At 38.3% G+C, this 24219-nt stretch overlaps 1 protein-coding gene across 1 annotated transcript in view; it reads left to right on the top strand.

The window, feature by feature from the left end:
• LOC149207938 (integrator complex subunit-like protein) overlaps positions 1-16775 on the top strand; it is a 29486-nt gene extending 12711 nt beyond the window's left edge. Inside the window, exons 4-7 of the mRNA XM_089395893.1 lie at positions 15001-15074; positions 15536-15616; positions 15746-15825; positions 16186-16775. Of these exons, the coding sequence (XP_089252019.1) occupies positions 15001-15074; positions 15536-15616; positions 15746-15825; positions 16186-16349 (399 nt within the window). The 3' untranslated portion in view covers positions 16350-16775. The remainder of the gene's footprint in view (positions 1-15000; positions 15075-15535; positions 15617-15745; positions 15826-16185) is intronic.
• The last annotated feature ends 7444 nt before the right edge of the window (positions 16776-24219 follow it).

Here is a 24219-nt window from a genome sequence, read left to right as displayed (position 1 = left end):
TAGGATCAGCTTCGTTCCTTGTAAATCCCAAGTTCATAAGATAGCTAGCAATCCTCTCATACCAAGCCTTGGGGGCTTGCTTCAACCCTTAGAAGGATTTCTTCAACTTGCACACATGTGTCCTTCAATCTTGTACTTCAAACACCTCAAGTTGTTCTACGTAGACTTCCTCCTTAAGCGAGCCATGCAAGAAAGAAGTCTTAACATCCATTTGGTGTAGGCTCCATCCTTGAGAGGCAGCGAGGGCAATAATGGATCGGATAGTGGTATATTGGGCAATCGATGCAAATATCTCATCATAGTCCACTCCTTCCTTTTGAGAGAAGCCTCGAGCAATAAACTTGACCTTGTATTTTTCAGCACTCCCATTAGCTCCATGTTTGATTTTGTAAAGCCATTTAGAAGTGACCACAGACTTGTCCTTGGGTCTAGGAACCACATGACATACATCATTCTTCATGATTGATTCGTACTCCTCATTCATTGCATCCTTCCATACTCGGTGTTTCATGGCTTCTTTGAATGTTCATGGCTCAGATTGAGCAATAGTACTCATAGTAGCTAAGTACCCTTGATACCTGTTTGGCTTCTTTCACAAAATGTCCCTCTTGGAGCAATATATCTTTCAGCATCTTCGAGAGTATCTTTGAGCCACAAAGGTCTTTCCTTGAGGTAGAGGGATCACCAAGAGGTAGATCAATGGGATCCATCGGGCCTTCAACATTGGGCATCGATTCATCTTGCTTTCTTGCAACATCATCATTGTCCTTCCTTGGGATAGGGAGATCTTTGGCTTTCCCAAGGGCAAAATCTTCATCGAAAGTGACATCATGGCTTATTTCCACTTCTCTTTGACTAAACACATAGATTCTATATGCCTTCGAAGTTTCACTATAGCCCACAAATGTTCCTTTCTTCCCAGATGCTTCTAACTTGTTTCTTTTCTCTTTAGGCACACGAAAATACAAGGGACAATCAAATATTCTAAAATGAGAAACATCAGGTTTCTTACCAGAGAAGACTTCTTCGGGTGTCTTGAAATCCAATGCTTGATGCAGGCTCCTATTTTGAACATATACGACATTGTTGGCAGCTTCTCCCCATAAGAACTTCGGTAGGCCTTGGTCTTGAAGCATGGCACTAGTGGCTTTTATGATTGTTTGATTCTTCCTTTCATCAACACCATTTCTCTCAGGAGTGTATGCAACGATTGTCTCCCTCTTAATGCCAGCCTCTCTGCAAAATTCATTGAATTCGTTTGATTCATATTCGGTTCCATTGTCGGTCCTCAATATCTTGATCTTCTTCCCTGTTTGATTTTCCACCAAGACTTTGAAAGAACGAAACCATTTGAACACTTCGTCCTTCTTCTTCAAAAAGTAGATCCATGTTTTGCGAGAGAAGTCATCCACAAAAATTGCATAGTATAAATATCCTCCTAATGATGTTATGAGCAACATACCAGATAGATCAGAATGGACCAATTGAAGAATGTCGGTTGTTTGACTTTCACTTGAAGGGAATGGTCCCCTTGTAAGTTTCCCAGCTGCACAACCCTGTCAAACACCTTCATGGTTCATGTTGAACTTGGGCATACTTGTGACCATCTTTCTTACCCCAGGTTAGGCTTTGTAATGAAGGTGAGCAAATATTTGGTGCCATAATTCAGATTGAAGAGAAGTATCACAAGTCAAGGCTCCCAAAGGACTTCCTCCAACTTGATAGAGACCTTCAACCCTAAATCCAAGTGTAAAAACATCTTTAGGGTTCATTTGCCAAATACGTACCTTTCCATCAATGAATGCTACCTTGAAGCATTTATCTTCCATCACAAAAATAGACACCAAGTTCTTCTTTAAATCGGGCACATACAACACTTTTTGTAGATGAATGGTTTGACCTTGATTCAAGTGAAGAGTGACAATACCTATTCCTTTCACGGGATAGGTGGCGTTATCTCCAAGTATGATTTCCAAGTTAGTCTTCTTTTCAACCAAGTTTGAGAGGGCCTCCTTGTACCCCGTGAAGTGCCTTGAGGCATCATTATCAATCAACCAATTATCCAAAGTGTCTGGAGGAGAGGCAGTAGTGAGGGCGGAAATAAGATAAAATTCTTTTTGTTTTTCTACAACATTAGTTTCTTCATACCTGGAGTTTCTCGTCCTTTTGGGAGGTCGGCCATCACCATATCGAGTAGCGGGAGCATTCCTCTTTCCTTTATTGTTGAACCTATTGTTCCTTTGATTGACATTGCCTTTGAAATTGTTGTGGTTGTTGTTATTGTTGTTGTCATCCTGTGGAGTATCCTTCTTCTGAGGACACTCTCTAGCATAGTGGCCAAACCTGTTGCAATTGGAGCACCTTCCTTTTCTTCCTTCTTTGAATCCCTGCTTGAATCCTTGACCTTGTCTTTTTGGACCAGCATTGTTCTCTTTTTTTGCATGAGCGGAGAAAGAAGTAGGTTCATTTCCATTTGAAGGGTTGTCTCTATCCATCATCCTAGTCTCTTCTTGAGTACATCTAGCCAATAATTCACTGAAACTAGGAATCCTTTCATTGTTAAGAAATGTGGTGTTAAACACATCCCATGCTCTTGTGAGAGCTCTAAGAGCGATGAGAGTGAGCTCCCTGTCAGTGACAACTTCTCCAATAGATAGAAGATCATTCTTGATTTCTATAATCCTCATGAAGTAGGATTGGATAGACTCTCCTCTATCCATCTTGATGTCCTTCAACTTGTTCTTAAGAAAGCGGATTTGATTTGCATTGTTTACTTTGAACTTTCCAATCAACTTATCATACATCTCTTTAGATGTTCCCAAATCAGAAATATAGGCAACCACATGCTTTTGAATGGAATCAATAATAATTCTTTTAGCTTTGACCTCACCTTTCTTGTACTTTGTCTTTGCAGAAATAAGTGCATTTGAAGGAGGCTCCACCACTTTTCCCTGCACATAGTCCATAACATCATTCTCTTCCAAAGTCAAATCCAAAGTCATCTTCCATGCATGATAGTCGGATTTGTCCTTGAGCTTATCCTCAGATTTGAAGTATGATGTAGTCGCCATTGAAGCTAGACCAATATTCTTGTCCAACAACTCTTTCTTAGTGAATGCTTTTTTCTCTCTTTTGCTTGGGCTTTGTTTTCACTTGGGCTCCGATACCATGTTAATTTTAGTTAACATTGGTATGTTCTATGCTTAGCACAATTACTTCAATGCTCCTTTAGCAGCCCAATGACAATTTCCAATTAATCACATTGATAGTAAAAGTAGATAGAACATGAAACAAAATGCAGAAGACAAGCCAAGACAAGAGAACACCAGATTTGGTGGATGCTAGGGAAAAACCCCAAGATGGGGAAAACCCTTTGATCAAATCTTCTTATTATTATATCAAAATGTTCAACAGAGAGAGAGTACACAAATCAAGTTGACTTTCCCAATTCAAAGTCAAAACAACCTTGTCAATTTCTGCAGTCAAACTTCAGCCCTAATCAGAAACTCAATGTTGGTCAAAACAACAATAAATTATCCTCAAAGCAACTCGGTCTTCTCCACTCAAACTCGTCCTCCAGCAATGGTCAAATTCAACCTAAAACAGTCATAGAATCTGCTGTCAAACTTGGTCAACCTGAAATTTGGTCTGCGGTCAAAGTGCTCAGATTGCCTTGGTTCCTATGCCAAAAGACGTGGCCTGCTGAGACAGAAATATCCCCAAAAGATCGAAGTCAAATGATGCCTGGAAGGTCATGGTCAACGCTGGTCAAACTACACAATTTCTTGTGATTTTCGGCCCACTAATTCAGTCTGAAATTTCATCCTCCTTGATCCACACATGTGAGAGAGAAGAGTGCCCAATGTAGTACGAACCAATGAGAGGAGGAGAGAGAATGTGTGACTGATGAGGATGCCAAATGAGGTGAGAGGTCACTTGTATTTGTACAATTTGCTGTGGGTGAAGAGACACGTCCATCAGGGTTCTTGAGCCTACATTTTGATGAGGCAGACCTGAACAATTACACATGTGGGCAATAATAATGTCTGCAAAATAGGTCACTTGGTCACCGCCAAGACAAAAAGGTTCAAATTCACAACAAGCCTACAAGTCTAATGATTAATCTATGACAAAAGTAGTAAATTGTGAATATATCTACTAATCTCTCCTCCTTCCACCACAAAGAGAATGTGGCAGTGGGCCTCCACGTGGTGGCAATGAAGAAGATGGTGCTTGTGGAAGTTGTGGCACTGAAACTGATGAAGACGAACCCCCTATTGTTGGTGTTGAACCATGGAACCTGGAACCAAGGGACCAGATGGGGGTGGCATCTCAACTCGATCATCATCATCTTGGAATCGCTCAAAAAATTCATACAAAAAACCCACTAGTTAACAAAAAAAATTAGAAACAGGAATTAGAGAAATGCTTTGTAAGCAAAATTCATACCACAATGGACATACTTGGATAAGAGCATCCTCTAATTGCTATAATCACAACACTCCATCCTCCAATTTTGGGCTCCTCTGGATTCCTGTCCCAAACCTTAGGGTCTTTATTAGTCTTTGCATCATCACAGTAATGGGACAACAATTGCAAGTTGTAATGAACATAAACCAAGCTCTCTGCCCGGTCTAAACTCAACCTTTCCTTTTAACACTGTGGATGAAAGAATAAGAGCTCCAACACCTCTCTGCAGAAGAAGTGTTTACCACCTGTTATAGCACTTGCAATGCCAAATTCTGTAGAAGTGGAGTAGCACCTCCATGCATGTTCCACCACTCAAGAGAAGAAAAGGTCTCTCGATCTCTAATTGCATGCATGCTCCCAAATGGACTGCTCAACTGTCTCCATACCATGGCAACTTCCTCCTCATCAGGGACTGATTTACTCAATGCAATCATATATTTTTTGTGAACCTCTTGATCTTGGTGTGGTTTTCTCCTGCTCCCCCCACCCCCCCAGGTGCTTGTGTTGAAAGCCATGATGGATGATAGTATTTAGTTGTCAAAACATATGCGAATGCATGCAATGGAACATTTAGCATTTCCCATCGGTTTTTCCAACTCTGCACGAATATAATTGTACAAGGTGATATCTCTAGCCTCAATAATGTCTTTAATTTGCCCCAACATGCTATCCATTTGCTCATACACCTCCCCAATTATTGGTCGATCTGAATCTCCAAACTTGATCATGTAATAAATTGGTTTGGCGAATTGCAAAACATGTTTAACCTGTGACCAAAAGTACATGTCAAGAATAGTGTCCTTGGCTACATTAGCACCATCTCTATCGGTTTAAATTATCCCCCATGATTCAGCGCACACTATATTAGTTAAAGCTTGTCTCACCTTCACTAGCTACCTAAAGGTGAGGTAATAACTGGCAAATCTTGTTTTTGCAAGTTTAATCAATTGCAACTTGGAGTAAGCGCCATACAAGTAATTTACCCTTGTATGCCCTTTGATGAATTTAATGAGTTGCTTCCCTCTCTTGTAAAGCTCAGTAATCCACCCACATTCTTTATGCTTCACAATATCATGCATCAAAAGGTTCAACGTGTGAACCAGACACCTAGACCAAAAGATGTGTGGATGAGTACGCTCAATAACTTTTCCTGCTGCCTTACAATTTGCTGCATTATCTGTGATCACTTGAACCACATTATTCGGACCAACATCTCTGATTGATTGCAATAGGAGATCTGCAATGTTTTGGGAAGATGCACTCATGGAGGAGTTGTCATGACATGTAATAAATACTACACCACTAGCAGAAACACCAAGAACATTTATCAAATGTTGGTTTCTAATATTTGTCCACCCATCTGATACAATGGATACCCCACAATCTACCCACTCATTTGTAAAACATGTAAAAGCTCTTAGAACCTTCGCTTTTTCTCTTTCAAATAACACTGTTCTAGCTTTCTCATAGTTGGGGGACTTGTATCCTTTTGGGGCTTCATTGATGGCCTTTACCATTTCATGCCAATAGGGAGAGCAAAGCACATTGAATGGTACATCGCAAGCACAAAGAAATTATACTATCTTTCCATCCACATCATCCCTCCCAACAACATTCAGGAAATCCCCTTTTGTTCTTTTACCTCTAGAGCTTGCAAAAGTACCATGAGGAGATGAGCTACCAAATCTAGTGGTTGCACTTGATTCAGAATGAGTTTTTTGTTTCTTGCTTTTTTGTTGTGCAACCTCCTCTATTTGGATGTATTTTCTTCTTTGTTTAGTTGAAATGTTTGGGCAAATTTGTATCTCCACAACATCCTTTTTATTCACTGTCCATCACCCCACAAAGATGCCACCTCACATGGGTATATGAACCACTAAATGGTTTTCCTCCATGACAACCATGAGGGCACAAAAATTTGTAGCTTCCACCACCCTTTCCCCCTTCAAGTTTGGTCACATAGTTCCACAAGGGTGTTAATGCGGCTTTCCCCTCTAGTGTTTCAATGTCCCCTTTAGGTTCATCCCCTTCCTCCTCATCATACATTGGGTCACTCATATTGGGACTACTATTCTTTTGTTCTTCTTCCCTTCTATTGCTACTCCCCCTTTCCATCATTAAAACCAAAAGTGGAATGATACATAGAAGCCAAAATAACACCATCTTGGAATATGGATATAGGTGGTGGACAACCTGCAATTAAATGAGCAAGTAGAAAGGATGGGAAAGAGTAGGAGAGGGAGGAGAAAAATACAAAAAACAATGTCAAAAAATTAAGGGAGTTTGGGGTTTGCACTTTTTAGTGTTGATATGGGGTAGCATCGGATGTGCTCTAGCCACGAAATTTGGTGGAGAGGTTGGGGCACATGAGATCTCCAATACTCAGAAAGGGTTTGGTAGATTCTAAACAGTTCAGGAGATATAAAAATAATTAATTTTTTAATGGAGTCCCTAAGTCTAAACTTAGGGAAATTAAAATGTTAATGTGGATTAATATAAAATTGTGTTAGAATGGTCCAAAAGACATCGATCAAGCCAGATCTAATCTTAGCCGTTGATTAGGGACTTAATTTCGGCCGTTGATATCTCAACAAGAAAAGTATAAGAGGAGGCTTGAGGGTCACTTGGAGAATACACCAGAGTGATCGGTCATTCTATTGTCTAGAGCAGGGTTTGCTAAGAGAGATAGAATCAATGATCGGAGTTGCAACGGAGGGGCATTGAGTACAGAGAGATAGAGACGCAGAGATAGTGTTGGGAGAGCAGCGCATGAGCCAGAGAGAGTAACGCAGTAGTAGCCAGGGCTCACGCAGGGCCACGCAGAGGTAGTCAGGAGCTGTGTAGTGCTTCAGAGAGGCCAGCTTTGCTAACGCAAAGGGCCAGAAGGCTGACCCAGGCCCATTCACAGTGATGCAGGGCCAACGTTGGGCAGAGAGAGGCTGACGCAATCTATAAAGGCAGACGCTGGGGTTTCTGGGGCAGATTGGCGCTGAGGAGCTGCCGGAAGGTTTATCCGGGGTTTCGGCCAGGACATTTGTCTCAGACTGAGAGGTACTATTGCCAAGGAAATTCTCTGTTGGGTAAGCCGGATTTGGCACCCAGATTGTACTTTGAAATTGCTTAATAAGAAAACCCTCAGATAGCTGCACTGGTTTTCCCACATTGGGTTTTTCCGGGGACATTGGTCCAAAAATAACGGTGTCATTTGGTGTGATTGTTTTTGTTTCCTTCAGTTGTTGATCTGTAATATGTTGAGCATGCACTAGTGTTTATTTTCAGTATTTACATTGTAAATAACTTGTTAAGTAACGGAACAAGTAGGTAGGAATAAATCAGTAAAGTGCATGGAGGGTTTCTAACTGGGAGACTTAGAAACTTCAACATTTAGCTATGTTACCGGATCCGGCTCAGGCAAGTGGAGTATTGCCGGATCCGGATACGGATACTCCCAAATACGCTTAAAATACGTATATTTTTAAAAACACGGATTTTGGAAACGGCAAGCGGATTTTGGATACGGATCCGGCTGGTGGCTGCCGGAAGCGGTGATAGGTGGCCAAAAAAGTTAAAAAACAGATATTTTCTAGGTTTTAAGTTTAGATATTTTGTGGTCCCGATATATTATAACATTACTTTTAGTTTTGTCGGACTCTGCGTTGCTCTGTCTGCTTTGACCCTTTTGTTTTGTCGCCATTCCAACAGTCGACCCCATTCGTTCCGGGCTCATCGTCGGCCCCTCCTGCACAGGTATTTTGCGTTGTGGGCTTACCGCCGGCCCCACTGCACGCAGCACCATTCACTGCCGCCGGTTCCCCTGCACGCAGCACACATTGTCAACACAGTCGGTCACGCCCGCAAAAATTTTAAAAGCACCGAGGGTTTCAGCGTTAACCAGGTAATTAAATTTTTAATAGATTATTGTTATCAGTAGTGCACGTTTACGGTTTAATATATGTAACATTGTAATGTAATATTAATATATTAATATATTATTATATTAATGTTTAATAATAGTTATATATGTTATATTCGTATATTTATTATTTAATATTTATATATATGTTATATTTAATATATGTTATTTACTGTTTAATGTTTAAAACTTTAATGTTTAATAACAATTATAGTATATATATATATATATATATATATATATATGTTATATAATATATGTTATAACTTATATAACATAATAAATTATAATAACAGTTAATAGTTATATTAATATTTCATATATGTTATTCAAATTTTTAAAATGTATTTAAAATTTAAATTTACTTTTTTTTTTAATGTATTTACAATTTAATTTTTAATTGTTTATGGATAATATTAATATATTATAACTTGAATTTTAAATGCAGTTGCAACTTGCAAGTAACCAATCGAGTCTATACTATTATCATAATGGAACCATCACAAGATTCACAACATGAGCATAGTGAAGGGGAAATCATCAAAACAGATCCAAAATCTCCTCTATGGCAGTATGTGGAGATTATTGGAAAAAATCCCGGAGGTGGTTCATTTAAATGGAAGTGCAATGAATGCCAAGATATAAAAAATAGCTCATATACTAGAGTGAAGGCCCATCTCACCGGTCAAACTAACACAGGGGTGCAAGTATGCACTGGGCCAAAAGATGCAAATGGCAAACCTGGCCAAGGTTTGAGTCCTGGAAAAATGAAATTCTATGCATCTTTGCAAGAAGCTGCTGATAGGAAACTTGCTAAGGGAAAACACCCTGTGCAAAGTTCTACAACTAGGCCTCCATTGCCATCTAGGCCTGCTGTTACATCTAATAAAAGGGCCACTCTAGGTCCTCTTGAAGCATGTTTCAATAATCAAGGTAGAGACATCGCTAATGAACACGTAGCTCGTTGCATCTATGCAAATGGGTTACCATTCAATTAAGTGCGTTCCCCTTACTGGCAACAAATGATTAAGGCAGTTAATGAAGCGCCAAAAGGGTACAAAAGCCCTGGATATGAAAAGGTCCGCACTACCTTGTTGGCATCAGAAAGGCAATCCGTGGATAGACAGCTACAGGCAATCCGGGATACATGGGCAGAAACAGGGGTGTCCGTCATTTCTGATGGATGGAGAGACCAAAGAAACCGCCCATTAATTAATGTTGTTGCAGTATGCCCCCAAGGGGCAATGTTTTTGAAGGCTGTTGATTGCAGTGGAATAGAGAAAGATGCATCTTTCATATCCACAATTCTTATTGATGCAATAGAAAGTGTGGGGCCACATAATGTTGTCCAAGTCATTACGGACAACGCACAGGTTTGATTGTGGAGGGTCGATATGATCACATCTTTTGGACTCCATGTGCAGTCCATTCATTGAACCTTATGCTTGCCAAGATTGGTGAGATTGAATGGATTAATGAAATATATGTAGCATCAAAAGAAATCCAAATGTTCATAACAAATCATTCAATGTCCCAAGCCATTTATCGGGGTTTTGCAAAGTTGGAGCTACTGAAGGTAATTTTTTTGATCATTACTATTTGTATTAGAAATAATGAAATTCTTATTTTTAATTACAAATTTATATATGGTTTCTCATTTGAGATTTGGCCTTTTGAAACTTATAGGTTGCTGAAACTCGTTTTGCCTCCCACACTCTTGTCATAAAGAGACTTGTGGAGGTGAGACAAGCACTACAAGCAATGGTCATTGACCCTCTTTGGGAATCATGGAGGACTTCCACTTCTGATAGAGGGCAAAAAATCAAGTCCATTCTTGATGATGCATGGTGGGACAAAGTTCAATATCTTCTACGGTTCACTGAACCAATCTTGACCTTGATCAGGGCATTTGATACAGATACACCTTGCTTGGGGGAAGTTTATGAAAACATTGATAGTATGTTGGAGTGGATAAGGGAAATTATCAGGGCAAGTGAAAATGACCCTCATGAAACATTCTATTATTTAGTGAAGGACATAGTTGCAGAAAGGTGGAACAAAATGACCACGCCATTACACCTTCTGGCATATGCATTGCACCCTAAATACTATCATTCTAAAATTTTGTCTTTACCTAGTAGCTAAGTCACAGGACACGTCCCCTAGGGTCCCGTGTCCCGTATTTTACGTATTGGACACGAAAACGGCCCTAATACGTGTCCAATACGATTTTTAACGTGTCATAAAAATCGAATACGTATTCGACGTTTTCCATTCGTGTCATAAATTTTGAATACGCGTATTTTGTACATAGCATACGTTGCCCTAACGTATTTCGATGTTTTGAATACGTATTGAAAAAAAAACATGGTTTATAGCGTAAGCGTTGGTCTATTCCGGCCCCCGGGTTATTTTCGGTTGTCTGGAGCTGTCGTGTGGAGCTGCGGGAGTGTTCGTTCGATGGATTTGGTCATAAGTTTTGACATATTGTTATATAAGGTGATGTGTAGGTCGCATAAATCGGAGCTAAGAACCATATAATTTCGGAGCTCTTTTTAATTGAACCTCCGATATCACTTAACCTCGATGCTTGATCTACCTTGGGATTTCGTTGACCTTGGAACCTTTTTCATAAAAAATACGATTTCTAATCCCTTCAACGGCTCGATGTTTAATACCTAAGATGGTTTAATTTTTTATTCGTTGGTGTAATACCAACGTTATTGTATATACGATATTCTATTCATTGTTATAAAAGGTTTGGTATTATATTTTTTGTATTTTATATTGAATGAATTAAATAGAATTTTCTTTTAATATTAAATCATTTTTAATAAATTACATTTAATTAAATTTTAATAAAATAATTATATATATAATTTAATTTATTTTAATATGATTTGTTTAATATTTGTTTTAATTCAATTTAATTAAAATCTAATTAATTTCTTTTATATATAATTTAATTTTTTACATAATTTAATTTATTAACTCGTAGTTAGTTAATTATATCTATATCTATCTATCTATATATATATATATAATTTTTTAATCAAATTTTTTGAATTTTAGCCTAGGCATGCATTTTACTACAATTCTGTATTTTTGGCACCTCAACTTCGGAGAGGCATATCTCAAATTTCACTCAACCAAATCAATCTTGAAATAACTAGTTGAAAATCTAATTGCTATCAAGTTAAATTATGAGTTCAAATAGATAAGCACGACATACTTGTTAATTATTTATCAAATTCATGTCAAGTTTCTCTTGGTTTTAATAATGATTTTTTATCATGACTAGTTTCTTATGTGCTTGTAAGTTGTAAATTTTGATTCTATTTATTTTTTTAAAGTGAACTATGAACTTTGAGAAGTAATTATATTTTAATTTGATTAGATAAGCTGCAACCTGCAATTTAATATGGATAAAAAACTATATTTCGGTATATATATATATATATATATATTTTTTTTTTATTTATTAAATATATATAAAACGTGTCCCTCGTGTCCTGTTTCCAGGTCGCTGCTTTTCGTATTGAATACCTCGTATTTACGTGTCCTCCGTGTCTCGTGTCCTCGTGTCATGTGACTTAGCCTGGTAGAGCAGCACCAAACAAAGATTCTGAAGTGGTACAAGGATACAAGACAGCCTTGAAGAAAATTTATAGAGATATGGGAGTTGCAATGGAAGTCCGCCAAGAATTTGGAGGGTTTGTACAGTCTACTGGTAGCTTTTCAGATCCAGTAGCTATGGATGATCGAGGACATCTTGATCCTATTACTTGGTGGGGCTTCCATGGTGGGGATAGCATTCATCTATCTACTCTAGCCACTAGGTTGTTATCACAGGTTGCTAGTTCCTCATCAGCTGAGAGGAATTGGAGTACATATGGCTTCATCCATTCAGTGAAGCGAAACAGGTTGGGAGCGGCAAAGGCTGAGGACCTTGTTTATGTTCATTCCAACCTTCGTCTTCTATCACATGTTGAACCAGAGTATAAAAAAGGTCCGAGCAGGATGTGGGATGTGGAGCCTGAGATCTCTGACTTGAGCCTGACACTGAATGCCATGAGTCACCTCAACCTACTTGAGGATATTGTTCCACCACCAGTCCAGCCTACTGATGCAACTTCCTACATTCCAGGACCCCCATCATCTATTCATGATGTAGAGTTGCAATATGCAGAAGATATAGATCCATTTGAGGATATGTAAATGTATTTACTATTATCATTCATGATATTATGAATCATGATCCTTGGACCTTTTTGTTACTTTGTATGAGGGACGATGCACCATTTCAATGTTTTAATCTTCATATTTATGATTTTATCATTCAATGTTCTAAAAATGTTTGATGGTTTCATGGAGTATTTGACTTTTTAGCTTTAAGGTGTTTTTTAAAAAGTTTATATATATATATATATATATATATATATATATATATATATGTACGTGACGTATCCTTGCCGTATCCGGATCTTAGATTTTCAAAAAACTACCGGATCTGGATCCGTATCCGTATCCGTATCCGAATCCTGGTAACTTAGACATTTAGTTCTTGTAGATGGAAGTCCTCCAAGCTCCTCCTCCTTCTCCTAGCTCCTCCTCCTTCACTCTTCCAAGCACTCTTCTCTTTCTCCTCTCTTCTCCAACCTCTCATAAAATAAAAGTGAGCAAATGAGAGATGAAAGGGTCTTTAATCCCTTCACTCCTCACCCTAACCCAAGGTGGACCCACCCCCAACAAAGAAAAACAAAAAAAAGGGAAAAAAAAAAAAAATCGCCACTTTGTGGCCAGCGCGGCGGAAACGACCGCTTGCCCGGCAAAGCAATCGCGATCCATATGGATCCGACCCAGAAATGCCGCGGATTGTACAACTGATCTGTCATACGAAACACTGATCGGGCCGTACGGTTTTGAAATGGCAAGAACCGTATTTTTCAGCCTGATCCATGTTTCAGTTTTTCTGAAACGCGTTTCGGGGGGCGGATCATCCACGGATCCGTATGGATTGCGTTTCGGGCTTTTGAACTGGTAGGGGGGACGTTTCTTGCAACACTGATTTTTACTGTGGTGGTTTTGCTTTCTCTGTGCTGTCTCAACAACATCGGAGGCATCCCTTACTGCAAGAATCTGTTGTTCAATCTCAGTTACATGCTTCAGGGGAATAGTACTGAGGGCACTACCAGATTCTGTAGAAGTAAAATTGGACTTTTGCATCTTATCCAGGTTGTGGTTATTGAGAATATCAAATTTGCTCTTCATTTCAGGTATCTTATTCTCAGTTGAATATATATTTATATCTCTGTTCTCTCGATCATATTCAGTGTCAATGCAATCTACTCGATTCACATCAGTTTCCATGTATTGTTTCTTGGACAATCTTGATTTTGGCTGATGCATCTTTTTACATGTTTCTACTGTGGGATTTATCTGCTCTCTTTCTGGCACATGGATCTTTTCAACCAAGATTGCATCCAAACCTTCTATTTTATTGTTCTAGTTCTGCTGTTTTTGTTGTTTTTTCGACACTTGGATCATTAGCTTGGCATGCTTTACAAATTTCCTTCCAAGCTCAGGATTCGTTTCAAAATAATTATCCTTTGTTGAAGCTTCAAACAAAATTTCACAATCTTTGAACGAGTTGACATCTGATGTGGGTAAAGACACTTGAACCATTTTATTGCAAATATCAGAATCCTTGTATGGGCTACGAGAACCTTGGTCAACCAAATTATGACATTCCTGGTCCTTATGGCCACTTGTCTGCTTCCTGTATAGCCATGCCCATGCCTTTGCCTTTGCTTCAGCTGTGGCATTTTTGTTGAATTCTTCTAATCTTCAGATCCTTTCTGCTTGCTGCTCTTCTAGCCTCTTACAAGACTCTACTTGCTGTTCCCAAAACTTTGCATACTTTTCCCAAAAATTTGCTTGCGGTAGTTCCATTTTCACATACCATTTAGGCTGGCACGACTTCTACTCTGATACCACTGTAATAAACTAGGGTAATTTTGCCCCAGGGTTTTCTTAGGGTACTAGAGTTTGAAATCAGTTTTTCCTTCCAACAAATATCTTTTACAATAAACAATCCCAACTTTTTAATTAATTGAATAGAGATAATGTAGCACTAATAAATAACAACTAAAATGAATCCACAATACAATATTATAAATCTCCATAGTATGAACCTTGTCTGATGAAGGCAGACAAAACCAGTCCAATAATGACAAGATACCTTTAGTACTTTACCGGTAATCTTCCCAGCTACGACGAACTGTTAAAACCTTACTAAACTTTTACTAGAAATTTATTCGATGTATCTGAATTTGACATAGGTTCATCAACTCGCTCCAACAGTGTCATCTCAGTTTTTAATAAATCCGCTGCTACAGTATTCACAATCTTGAATGACACACTCGGATCTGCTACAAGGCTTTATTTCTATCCAATTAAAGACTAAATGTTCTATTTTCCACAATTAACTTTATCATCTTTGTGCTATTCCAAGTCTTTGTGTTTTGTAAACATTAAAAACATTTTATGTTTTTTCCATTGATGGAGTGGAAGCTTTTGAATATTTCCTTGTTATATAATGGATCATGGTATTTCAGGTGAGGAGGAGGAATTCAGAAGAAAGCTCTACTCAGTGGACAACAGGAATTGCAGAGGTCCAGCTTCCTATTGAGTGAGTATTTAGCATTTCAAGATGGTGGCGAATGGTTAAGCATTATGTTTCAGTCATACGATGTAGGCAAGATTACTTACGAGATAAGGAAAACCTTATGTGGCTTAGATGTAGTAGTAAAACTTGAAAGCACTGATGAGACTGTAGTAAAGCTGGACTGTCGAACTTTCAAGCCTGATACTGAATTTTATTTATGCCTGTCTTTTCTCCATTGATGACATCTGAAGGACAGATTTAAATAAAATTACAAAGTACAAAATATTATCCGCAAGTGCAAAAAAGATATGCTGCACACTTAGTTTTTTTTCTTTCCGTTTCTCATTTCCAGGTATAAACTAAGGAACATTGAAGAAACTGAGGCTGCACACTTTAAATAAAACTACAAAGCACAAAATATTATCCGCAAGTGCAAAAAACATATGCTGCACACTTAGTTGTATTTTTCCATTTCTCATTTCCAGGTATAAACTAAGGAACATTGAAGAAACTGAGGCTGCAAAGAAACAACTACAAGATAAACGCCCATTTGTTGGCCGTGGAAGGTTGGTACTAATTTTCATTTTTCATTGTTTCTGTCATAGTACTTCTTGGAAGAACGGTACATTCCTATTTGTAGAAATACATTTCAGGAAGATGGAGCTTAATACATGGTCTCATCTTGTTGATGTCAGGCCCCAGTCAAGTATTCCATCCAGTTACAGTGCTGATTACTTTCAACGTGGTAGGGAGTATGCGGAAAAACTCCGAAGAGGTTAGAGCCCAATGAAAATCTTACTGTTAGTGAGATAATCTATTCATATGTTTGCTATGAGATTTTTACCCTCAGAGATTGTTTTAATATGTAAATCGTATTAATAATTATCTTATGCAGAGAAACTATGAAGAGGTTAGAGCCCAATGAAAATCTTACTGTTAGTGAAATAATTTATTCATATGTTTGCTATGAGATTTTTAGTCTTGGAGATTGTTAGACTGTGTCAATCTTATTAATAATTATCTTATAGTCAGACATAATTGATAATACCAAATTTCATTTCAATAGTTCCTTATTTGGTATGTATGTATTAGATGCACCAGACATTTGTTCTAAATGTAAACTCAACGTTTGCAGACCATCCGGAGCTGTACAAGGATAAAGATGCTCAAAATAGTGGTTCCATATCAGGGGAGATTGCTCCTGAAGGAAATGTAGGAAATAGACGACAAGCTGCAACTGACGAAATCATGCTCGAGCGTTTTCGGAAGCGAGAACGAAGCCGCCTGATGCGTCGCTGAACTATGAACTGAATCAAGACTCAGTAACGTTGGAATCATTATCAAAAGGCTTATATGGCCTGATATATGATCTATATATTGTACATGTGATACAATCTACTGATCATATAATGCCTGCCGATTATTTGTAATCATATCTTCTATCCTGAACAGATTGATCATGTTGGTCTTAATGCCACGTTTTAGAATACTCAGTCATAGCATGATGTCAATGAGTTGTCACCTTCTTAATTTGCACATTTTCTTTGATGGTTTGAGTGGGAGTCAACATGTAAACTTTTATTGCATTTGGGAAAATATATATTTCTTAGGTATATTTAGTTAGGGTGGAGTTTTTGGATCATTCCTTGTAATATTTTTAGGATTACATTACTAACGATGAAGATAAAATTTCTTCCCTGTCAGATGATGGATCCTGTTTATTTAGGATTTCTTCAATGTGATTAGTTACGTGGAGCACAATGAAGCTTTTTGCACTGCATATAGCTGCAGAGACATTGATTCTACAGGCGTGCTTTCATAGCAAATGGCAGAAAATCTTTGGCATCACAACATGAGGTGGCTAGAACTTAATAATCTGTGAGAGTTTTATCTACTATCTGTTGCTCTCTGTAGCAGGGTAGAGCATTCATCGTCATAAAGAATGTAGATATATGAACACCTTTTCCAACTGAATTGCAAGGCTGTTACAACTTGAGGAGGTACCATGGCATATAAAGATTGTAGATATATGAAACACCTTTTCCAACTGTATCTTGCAAGGTTGTGACAACTTGAGGAGGTTCCCTGGCATATAAACAGAAGATCACTAATATATAATGATTTATAATGTTGCCTAACCTTGATCATTATGCAATCACTTCCATACATTATGTGGCCAGCACAAGATGGCCAACACCGTAACCAAGGAACTCTGACTCTGCCTCCTTAACACGACAAAAGCCCAATATGGTGCTTCTTAGCTTGGGGAGGAATGCTCTAATCCTTATAATAATAATTATAAGCAATATTCAACCTTCCTCAGATCCGTTTTGAACCAGGACAAATTTTCTAGTACACGAGAGCATGATGTCTTGCAAAATTTGTTTTCTGCTGCAATGTGAGACGAACTAGGATCAAGTGGATAGTTTCTCTGGAGGCGTCAACAATGCTTGGAGAGTAGCATTGTGTAATGTGATTTGATAGTCGGGAAATATGATTTTATTATAAATAATTTATGAATGTAGTTAGAAATGCGTCCTTGACGACATTATTTTGGGAAAATGCATCTCTCGCAAATGAACAAGAGAGGATACATAGAAATTACTTAGGATATTCATCTTCTCCATATACAGGCAAACGGCACCAACTTATTTGCTTTGACTCCAATGTTGAGAATCTTCATCTTTTCTGAAGACCCCTCTCCCGCCTGCAAACTGGGTTGTTAGACCTGATTTGAAAGCTTTGATTTCCCCATTATACCATCGACTGTAGCTACAATTACCTCCACAGAAAGGATGTCAGTCAGGCTTGTTGTGCCCTATTTGTTTCTATTTGCGTGCTTGAATATCCATCTCATCTCAAAAGATGATTTGCTTCAGTTGTAGGGGGGTTTGGGGAGGGGGGTGGTGTGGAGGTTGGGGGTGATTAAGATAAATATAATTTTCAGTAGTAATTCAGTTCCCAGTGTTTCTGGCTATTTCTTAGTCTCACAAAGTGTTTCTGTTTCTGTGTTCTAACTTCTGACAAAGCAGCTAACAGCCATTGATAAACCCGGTATGGTGGAGCCTATCTTTAATTGCTAGTCCGTTTATGAGGACCAGCTGCCAAAGCACCATAGGCTCAAAAGACAAGTGGGCTTTCCAAATGTTTTGAAATCTTTGAGATCCCTGTCATCATTGTCTTGGACACTGGATCTTTTGTTAAGTTGCTGTGCAAGTGAAAAATATCGGTTGGGTTTTAGATTAGAGTCTTCTTCATTCATTGATTAAAGACAGCAACGTGCTGACATTTTACTTTGAAGGATGTTTCCATTTTCACCGCTTAATGTTTGTTTCTGTAGATCCATTATTTGTTTCATTGTTTGTGAGCACAGAGATTTCCTTGTTTATGTATGTCATGTACCGTGCTGATGCTATCCCCAAAAAGTCGATATATGATTCCATTTTAGCTGTTGTGTTATAAAGTGAGAATAGAAGTGCCAAGCTTAATGCTGCCCATAATGCTTTAGACACGTACCACATAAATATCATCTCGGGTCAAAATATGGGAACAAGATTATATGATGGATGATCACAATTGTCAGAGAAGATACCGTAGCAACAGATTTATTAATTTCTCACATTGAAAAGGCAGCATTTAAGAGACGGGGTTTGTGGGCAGAAATTTTCTATTGGCAAGTTTGATATCTTGATTGGGTATTTGATAATACTTTGTGGAACGGGTAATTATTACCACGAACCATCCTCACCTAAAATACTTTACTCATACTTCAACTGAAGTTCCTCTCTGCTAAAGGGACACATTAAGAATTATAAATACGTGTAGTCAATAGAGCCTTTTTTGGTTTAGTTTATTTAATACTTCCAAAGGAAAAAAAATCCAGTGATTTTATTTCAAAATAGAAGAAAATTATATTGATAGATGCTTTGAGCGTTCTAGCTGTGGCTAGTAGCCTACTGTCAACAAAAGGCAGAGAAACAAGCAGCAGAGGGTGCAATCCAAACAAATAATACAATACAAGAGTCTATTGTGCTATCATCATGAGGTCAGGTCATATCATAGAATAATACAGTGAAAATCTTTGATAGTGTCTGCTATAACAATCAGATATGTAAGTCCTGGATAACAAAACAGAAAACCAATTCCTGTTCATAATCAGATTTAAACCGACTGGAGCCAAGATTCTTAAAAATATTCCGAGAAAGCACCCTGGGCTATTTCCTGAATTTCCCTTATGCCTTTTTCCAGTGCCAATCCAGCTTTGCAGAGGCTGTCTGCTTCCTGGTTCCTCTCCCTGAATGCATGATCAAATGAATGAGAGATTAAAAATACTGGCCTTTATATTTTGGAAATGAGGCAGAAGTAATTTTGCAAAGAATAAACCCCATTCATTCAGTTTATGACAATTTCTGAATCTTCGTAAACACGTAGCTTTGTGATTTCCTTTTCCATGGTAAGTTGTATTAGAAGCTCGAGGGTCATTGGTTTGCTAAAATTATTTGTGGCCAATTCGAGGCTTGCTGAGAAGGAAAGGGAGTGTGCCTTTGAAAGATATAAGATGCCCTGAACCCCTCTTGTAGCACGGTCTCCTTGTGCTGCCCCATCAAAGAAAGTGTGTGGGTGATTAGAATGAATGAGTTTCAACTTGGTTTGCTAGGAGGGTTTGCGAGTTGATTGTGGAAAAGATTCCGTTATAGCAAGACTTTGTATGACAATGAACTACAGAGGGAGTTTATCAAATATTGCATGTTCTGAGTGATCCACTCTGGAAGAGCCTTATGCTTTTTCGGGTGTTGAAAGCTTATCCAATTTTTTAGAGCATCCTCGATGGAGTTGCCTATACACGTGTATGAGAGCCCAAGTGATTCCTGAATTTCTGTCCAAGCCTCAGAGAGAGCACTCAAGAAGGATGTGGGAGTGTAGAAAATCCATGAAATTCTGATCTGCTAATATGAGCAATCTGAAAACAAGTTTCTTTAGACACAAATAAATCAGTCACACAGTAGCAAAACACTGTTTTTGTAGGGAACCCGATTGGGAAAACCCTGTTTGATTGAGAATTTTATTGGTAGAAAATGAGCAACAGATCTCTTACAAATAGAACTTGTTTCAATAGAGAATACAATCTGATCCCCTCTGCTTGTACTACGCTGAAACTATTTGCAAGAACCCTGATCTACTTGCCTTCTTCAATACTCGCACAAGCTCCTCTTGTACATCCTTTCTCTCACAAGCTCCACACATAAACCTGTGCAACCTTCTCACAAACCCGTGAGCTCTATTGTCTTGTCTCACCAACTCGTGCTCACAAGACAATCATCAAATCTGTGTCTTTGTCCCTTCTTTTAAAGGCAATTCGAATGGCTAAAATTAGCAAGTTATTATTTATGGAAAGTCGAACTGGTGATAGAGTGAGTTAAGTGAGTCTAACTGACTCATGTAATTCGATCTGCCCAAATTTAGACTTGGAACTCACTGATGTTGGCTTCCACAGCTAACTCGGACTAGAAAACACTAAACTGTGTCTTCCACTTCAGCCTATTAGTTAACTGCCTCATGAATGGATCCTAAATTATAGGAATTTGTCCCAACTTATAAGGAACTCGAGTATGTTAAGGAGAAACTCGTTGAGGCTCCTTGAATTAAGGCACAAATCACGGGACCCTTTCTTGCTATTATTTTCAACAGGGGAGTTCTTTTCCCATGACCATGGCAAAATCTCTTCTATAGGTTGCCTCATGTGAGTGCATTCTTTTGCGGCATGAACCACATGAAATCTTTGGATTTTTTGGCATTTAAGCTTCCAAAGCTTCTTACCCCACTAAGGAGCAGGTCTGGCCAATTTCCTAGCGTAAGAGTAGTGTAAGCTAGCTTGGGACCATGTCAATGGATTTGGCTGATCCAATGGGTAAACAAAGGAGTTTTTTAAGAACATGGACATGGAAATCTCGCAAAGGAGCATCCTCATCATTAAACCATTGAACTTGACTTGATACAAAATCTTTCCTCATAATATGATTTAGGAAGAAGCCCACTTTATTGAGTCTCCTAATAAGCTATTAAGGAAGGGGATGATTGTTTAGATACACAAAAAAATGGTCCTTCCCAGTGAGTACTTGTGATCCATTGTCGATGTGGTACAACAACAACCATCTTCCAGGCTTGTAAGATGGCTTTCTAAATTATGGAACCATTTTTTGTCAAGCTCTTTGATCTAGTGCACTATTGAGATTTGAGGGATATACTTTGCCTTTGTGATATGTGTTCATTTCCCTTTCCCTTGGATAAGTCTCCATACACCTTTTCGCTGTTAAAACTTTTGAGAACATGTGTATATTTTTAAGGCCTCATTCCCCTAAAGTTTTAGGGATAACCAACCTTTTGCAGGATGTTAACACTATTGGCTTTTTGTCCTCACATCCAACCTAAAGAAAGCGAAAAGATATTTGACGAAGTTTATCCAAGATTCTTTTAGGAATCCAAGAAAGTGATGTCGAACAAACATAGATGGCTTTAAGGGCCGCTTTCATTAAAACTAGCTTACTTGCTTAGACAAACTTTCACTACATTAGACATGCACTTTCCTTTCAATCTTTACAAGGAGATAGAACCAATTGTTTTTCCTTTTGTCATTTGGTTTGAGAATGAAACCCAAGTTTTTAAAGCCCGATCCAAAACCCTCTACTTGGAGAGAGAGTGAATGAGAGATGAAGGTCTTTTCTTCCTCTGACATCCTCCAAGAGAACAATGGGGATTTTGATTTGTTTATGCACATTCCTATTGCTTTTGCAGAACGTGTTGAGGAGAGCCTTTAGATTTTCAATGCACCTTGAATCTCCTTCGCAAAATATCAAAACCTCAACAACAAACAACAAATGGAATACGAAACAAGAAGGGATGACTACTATATCTTTTATATCTACTCTGTTCAGAGCATTTTTTATCAGTTGGCTTAGACCTTCAATTACGAGGAGGAAGAGAAGAGGAGAGGGAGGTCACTTTTGTCTTGGGTCTATTTCGACATTGAAGAATGGGGTGGCTGAGCCATTTATTAGTAGAGCAAAGAAGGCAAAGTTGATGTAGTGCATAATCCAAGTGATAAAGGGGTGAAAAAATCCCAGGTGAATCAAGAGTAGTTGAAGGCAAAGCCAACTAAATTTGTTGAAGGCCTTTGATAGGTTCATCTTATCTATTATGGTTTTTTGGTGACCAACATCCATGGAGTGTAGGCCTTCTTGCGCAAGACCAATAACATCATGTATTTGTCTCCCTTTTAGAAATCTAAATTGCTTTTGGTAGATGTGGTTTGAGAGGATACTCTTTAGATGATGAGCAATGATTTCAGAAGTAATCTTGTATATGGTGTTGCAAAGGGATAGAGGTCTAAACTCCTCAAATGTGGAAGAGTTGTTAGATTTGGGGATGAACACAATGAAAGTGGAGTTTGTTATGAAACCAGCGCAAGAAAAGATAGATCAACGCCTTAGAATTCAGCCTTTTCGAGGGGGCAACCTCCTTTAAATTACATAAATGAACAGTTCTTGGATGATACAAATGACAAAACCTCCTTTCTATATATAGGAGTCTAAGGAGTCACAATATAATCCAGCTGACCTAACAATAATAATATAAAGCCACAAAAATAACAATTGAGGGATTCTATGGGGCACAGAAATAACAATATGGGGGTAATAGGGGCACAACAATATAAATAAGGGGTATAACTACAATAGTAATGGGGTAATCACTAGTATTATAGGGACCCAACATGCCCCTCTCCTTCAAAAAAGTGTTGTCCTCAACGCTTGAGTAGTTCTGGATATTTCTGCATAAAATCTCATCCTCCCATGTGGAATCTTCAGCGGATAAGTTCTTCCACTTGATAAGATACTCTGAAATTGATCGATTTCGTAGCTTTCGAGTTCTTGTTTCTGTGACTGCTTCCGGTTCCAATATAATGTTTCCTTCCTCGTCAAGTTCTGGCAATATTGTTTGAATTGGGAGCTTGTCACCTATAACCTTCTTTAAACATGAAACATGGAAAACTGGGTGCAATCGAGAAGCTGCAGGAAGCTCCAATTTGTATGCCATAGTACCAATCTTTTGCAACACCTTGTACGGACCATAATACTTTGGTGATAATTTATTATCTTTCTTAGCTTGCTTTAGAGACATTTGCTTATATGGTTGTAGTCGTAGGAATACCCAATCACCTACATCAAAACTTCTTTCACTGCGATGTTGATCTGCCTGTTGTTTCATTCTATTTTGTGCGAACACGAGGTTATCCTTTAAGAGTTGGACTTGTTGTTGATGTTCGATGTGATGTTCCACTGCCTGAACCTTAGAATTTTCTCTTAAATATGATGTGATGGATGGTGGTTGATACCCATAAAGTGCCATAAATGGGGTCATTTTTGTTGCTGTATGGAAGGAAGTGTTATACCACCATTCAGCCAGAGGAAACCATTTGACCCATTGTGTCTGTTTATCAGATACAAAGCAACGAAGATATCCTTCCAAACATTTGTTTACTATCTCAGTTTGCCTATCAGATTGAGGATGATAAGATGAGCTATGAGCTAACTGAGTACCAAGACAAGAAAATAATTCTGTTCAAAAATTTCCAGTGAAAATGGGATCTCTGTCACTTACAATAATCTTTGGGTTTCCATGTAGCTTTTGAACTGTTTCCATAAATGTAGTAGAAACTGTACTGACTTTACATGGATGTGATAATGCACAAAAGTGTGCATACTTGGTAAGTCTGTCAACTACCACCATGATGACACTCTTTCGCTCAGACTTGGGTAAACCTGTGATAAAATCCATTGAAACCTCCTCCCAACGTTGGCTTGGAATGGATAAAGGTTGTAATAGGCCCGGTGTCTTAATTGTTTCAACTTTATTTTGCTGGCAAACCAAACATTCCGCCACAAACTTTTGAATATCTGATTTAAGGCCATTCCAAAAAAATTCCTTCTTAACCCTGTGGTAAGTTTTTAAAAATCCTGAGTGCCCTCCTAAGGGAGAAGTGTGCAATTCCATAAGAATCTTTTGTTTTAGCTGGGAATGCTTACAAAGGTATAAGCGATCTTTGTACCATAACGAATCATTTTTCCAGCTAAATGTATCAGAAGTACTGGAATCTTGTTGTAGCTTTCGAATA

Source organism: Pinus tabuliformis, chromosome 1_2 (genome assembly GCF_031772625.1).
Source record: "Pinus tabuliformis cultivar Carrire ecotype Pingquan chromosome 1_2, CPIR1, whole genome shotgun sequence".
Taxonomy (NCBI): domain Eukaryota; kingdom Viridiplantae; phylum Streptophyta; class Pinopsida; order Pinales; family Pinaceae; genus Pinus; species Pinus tabuliformis.
This window is presented reverse-complemented; position numbering and strand designations above follow the sequence as displayed.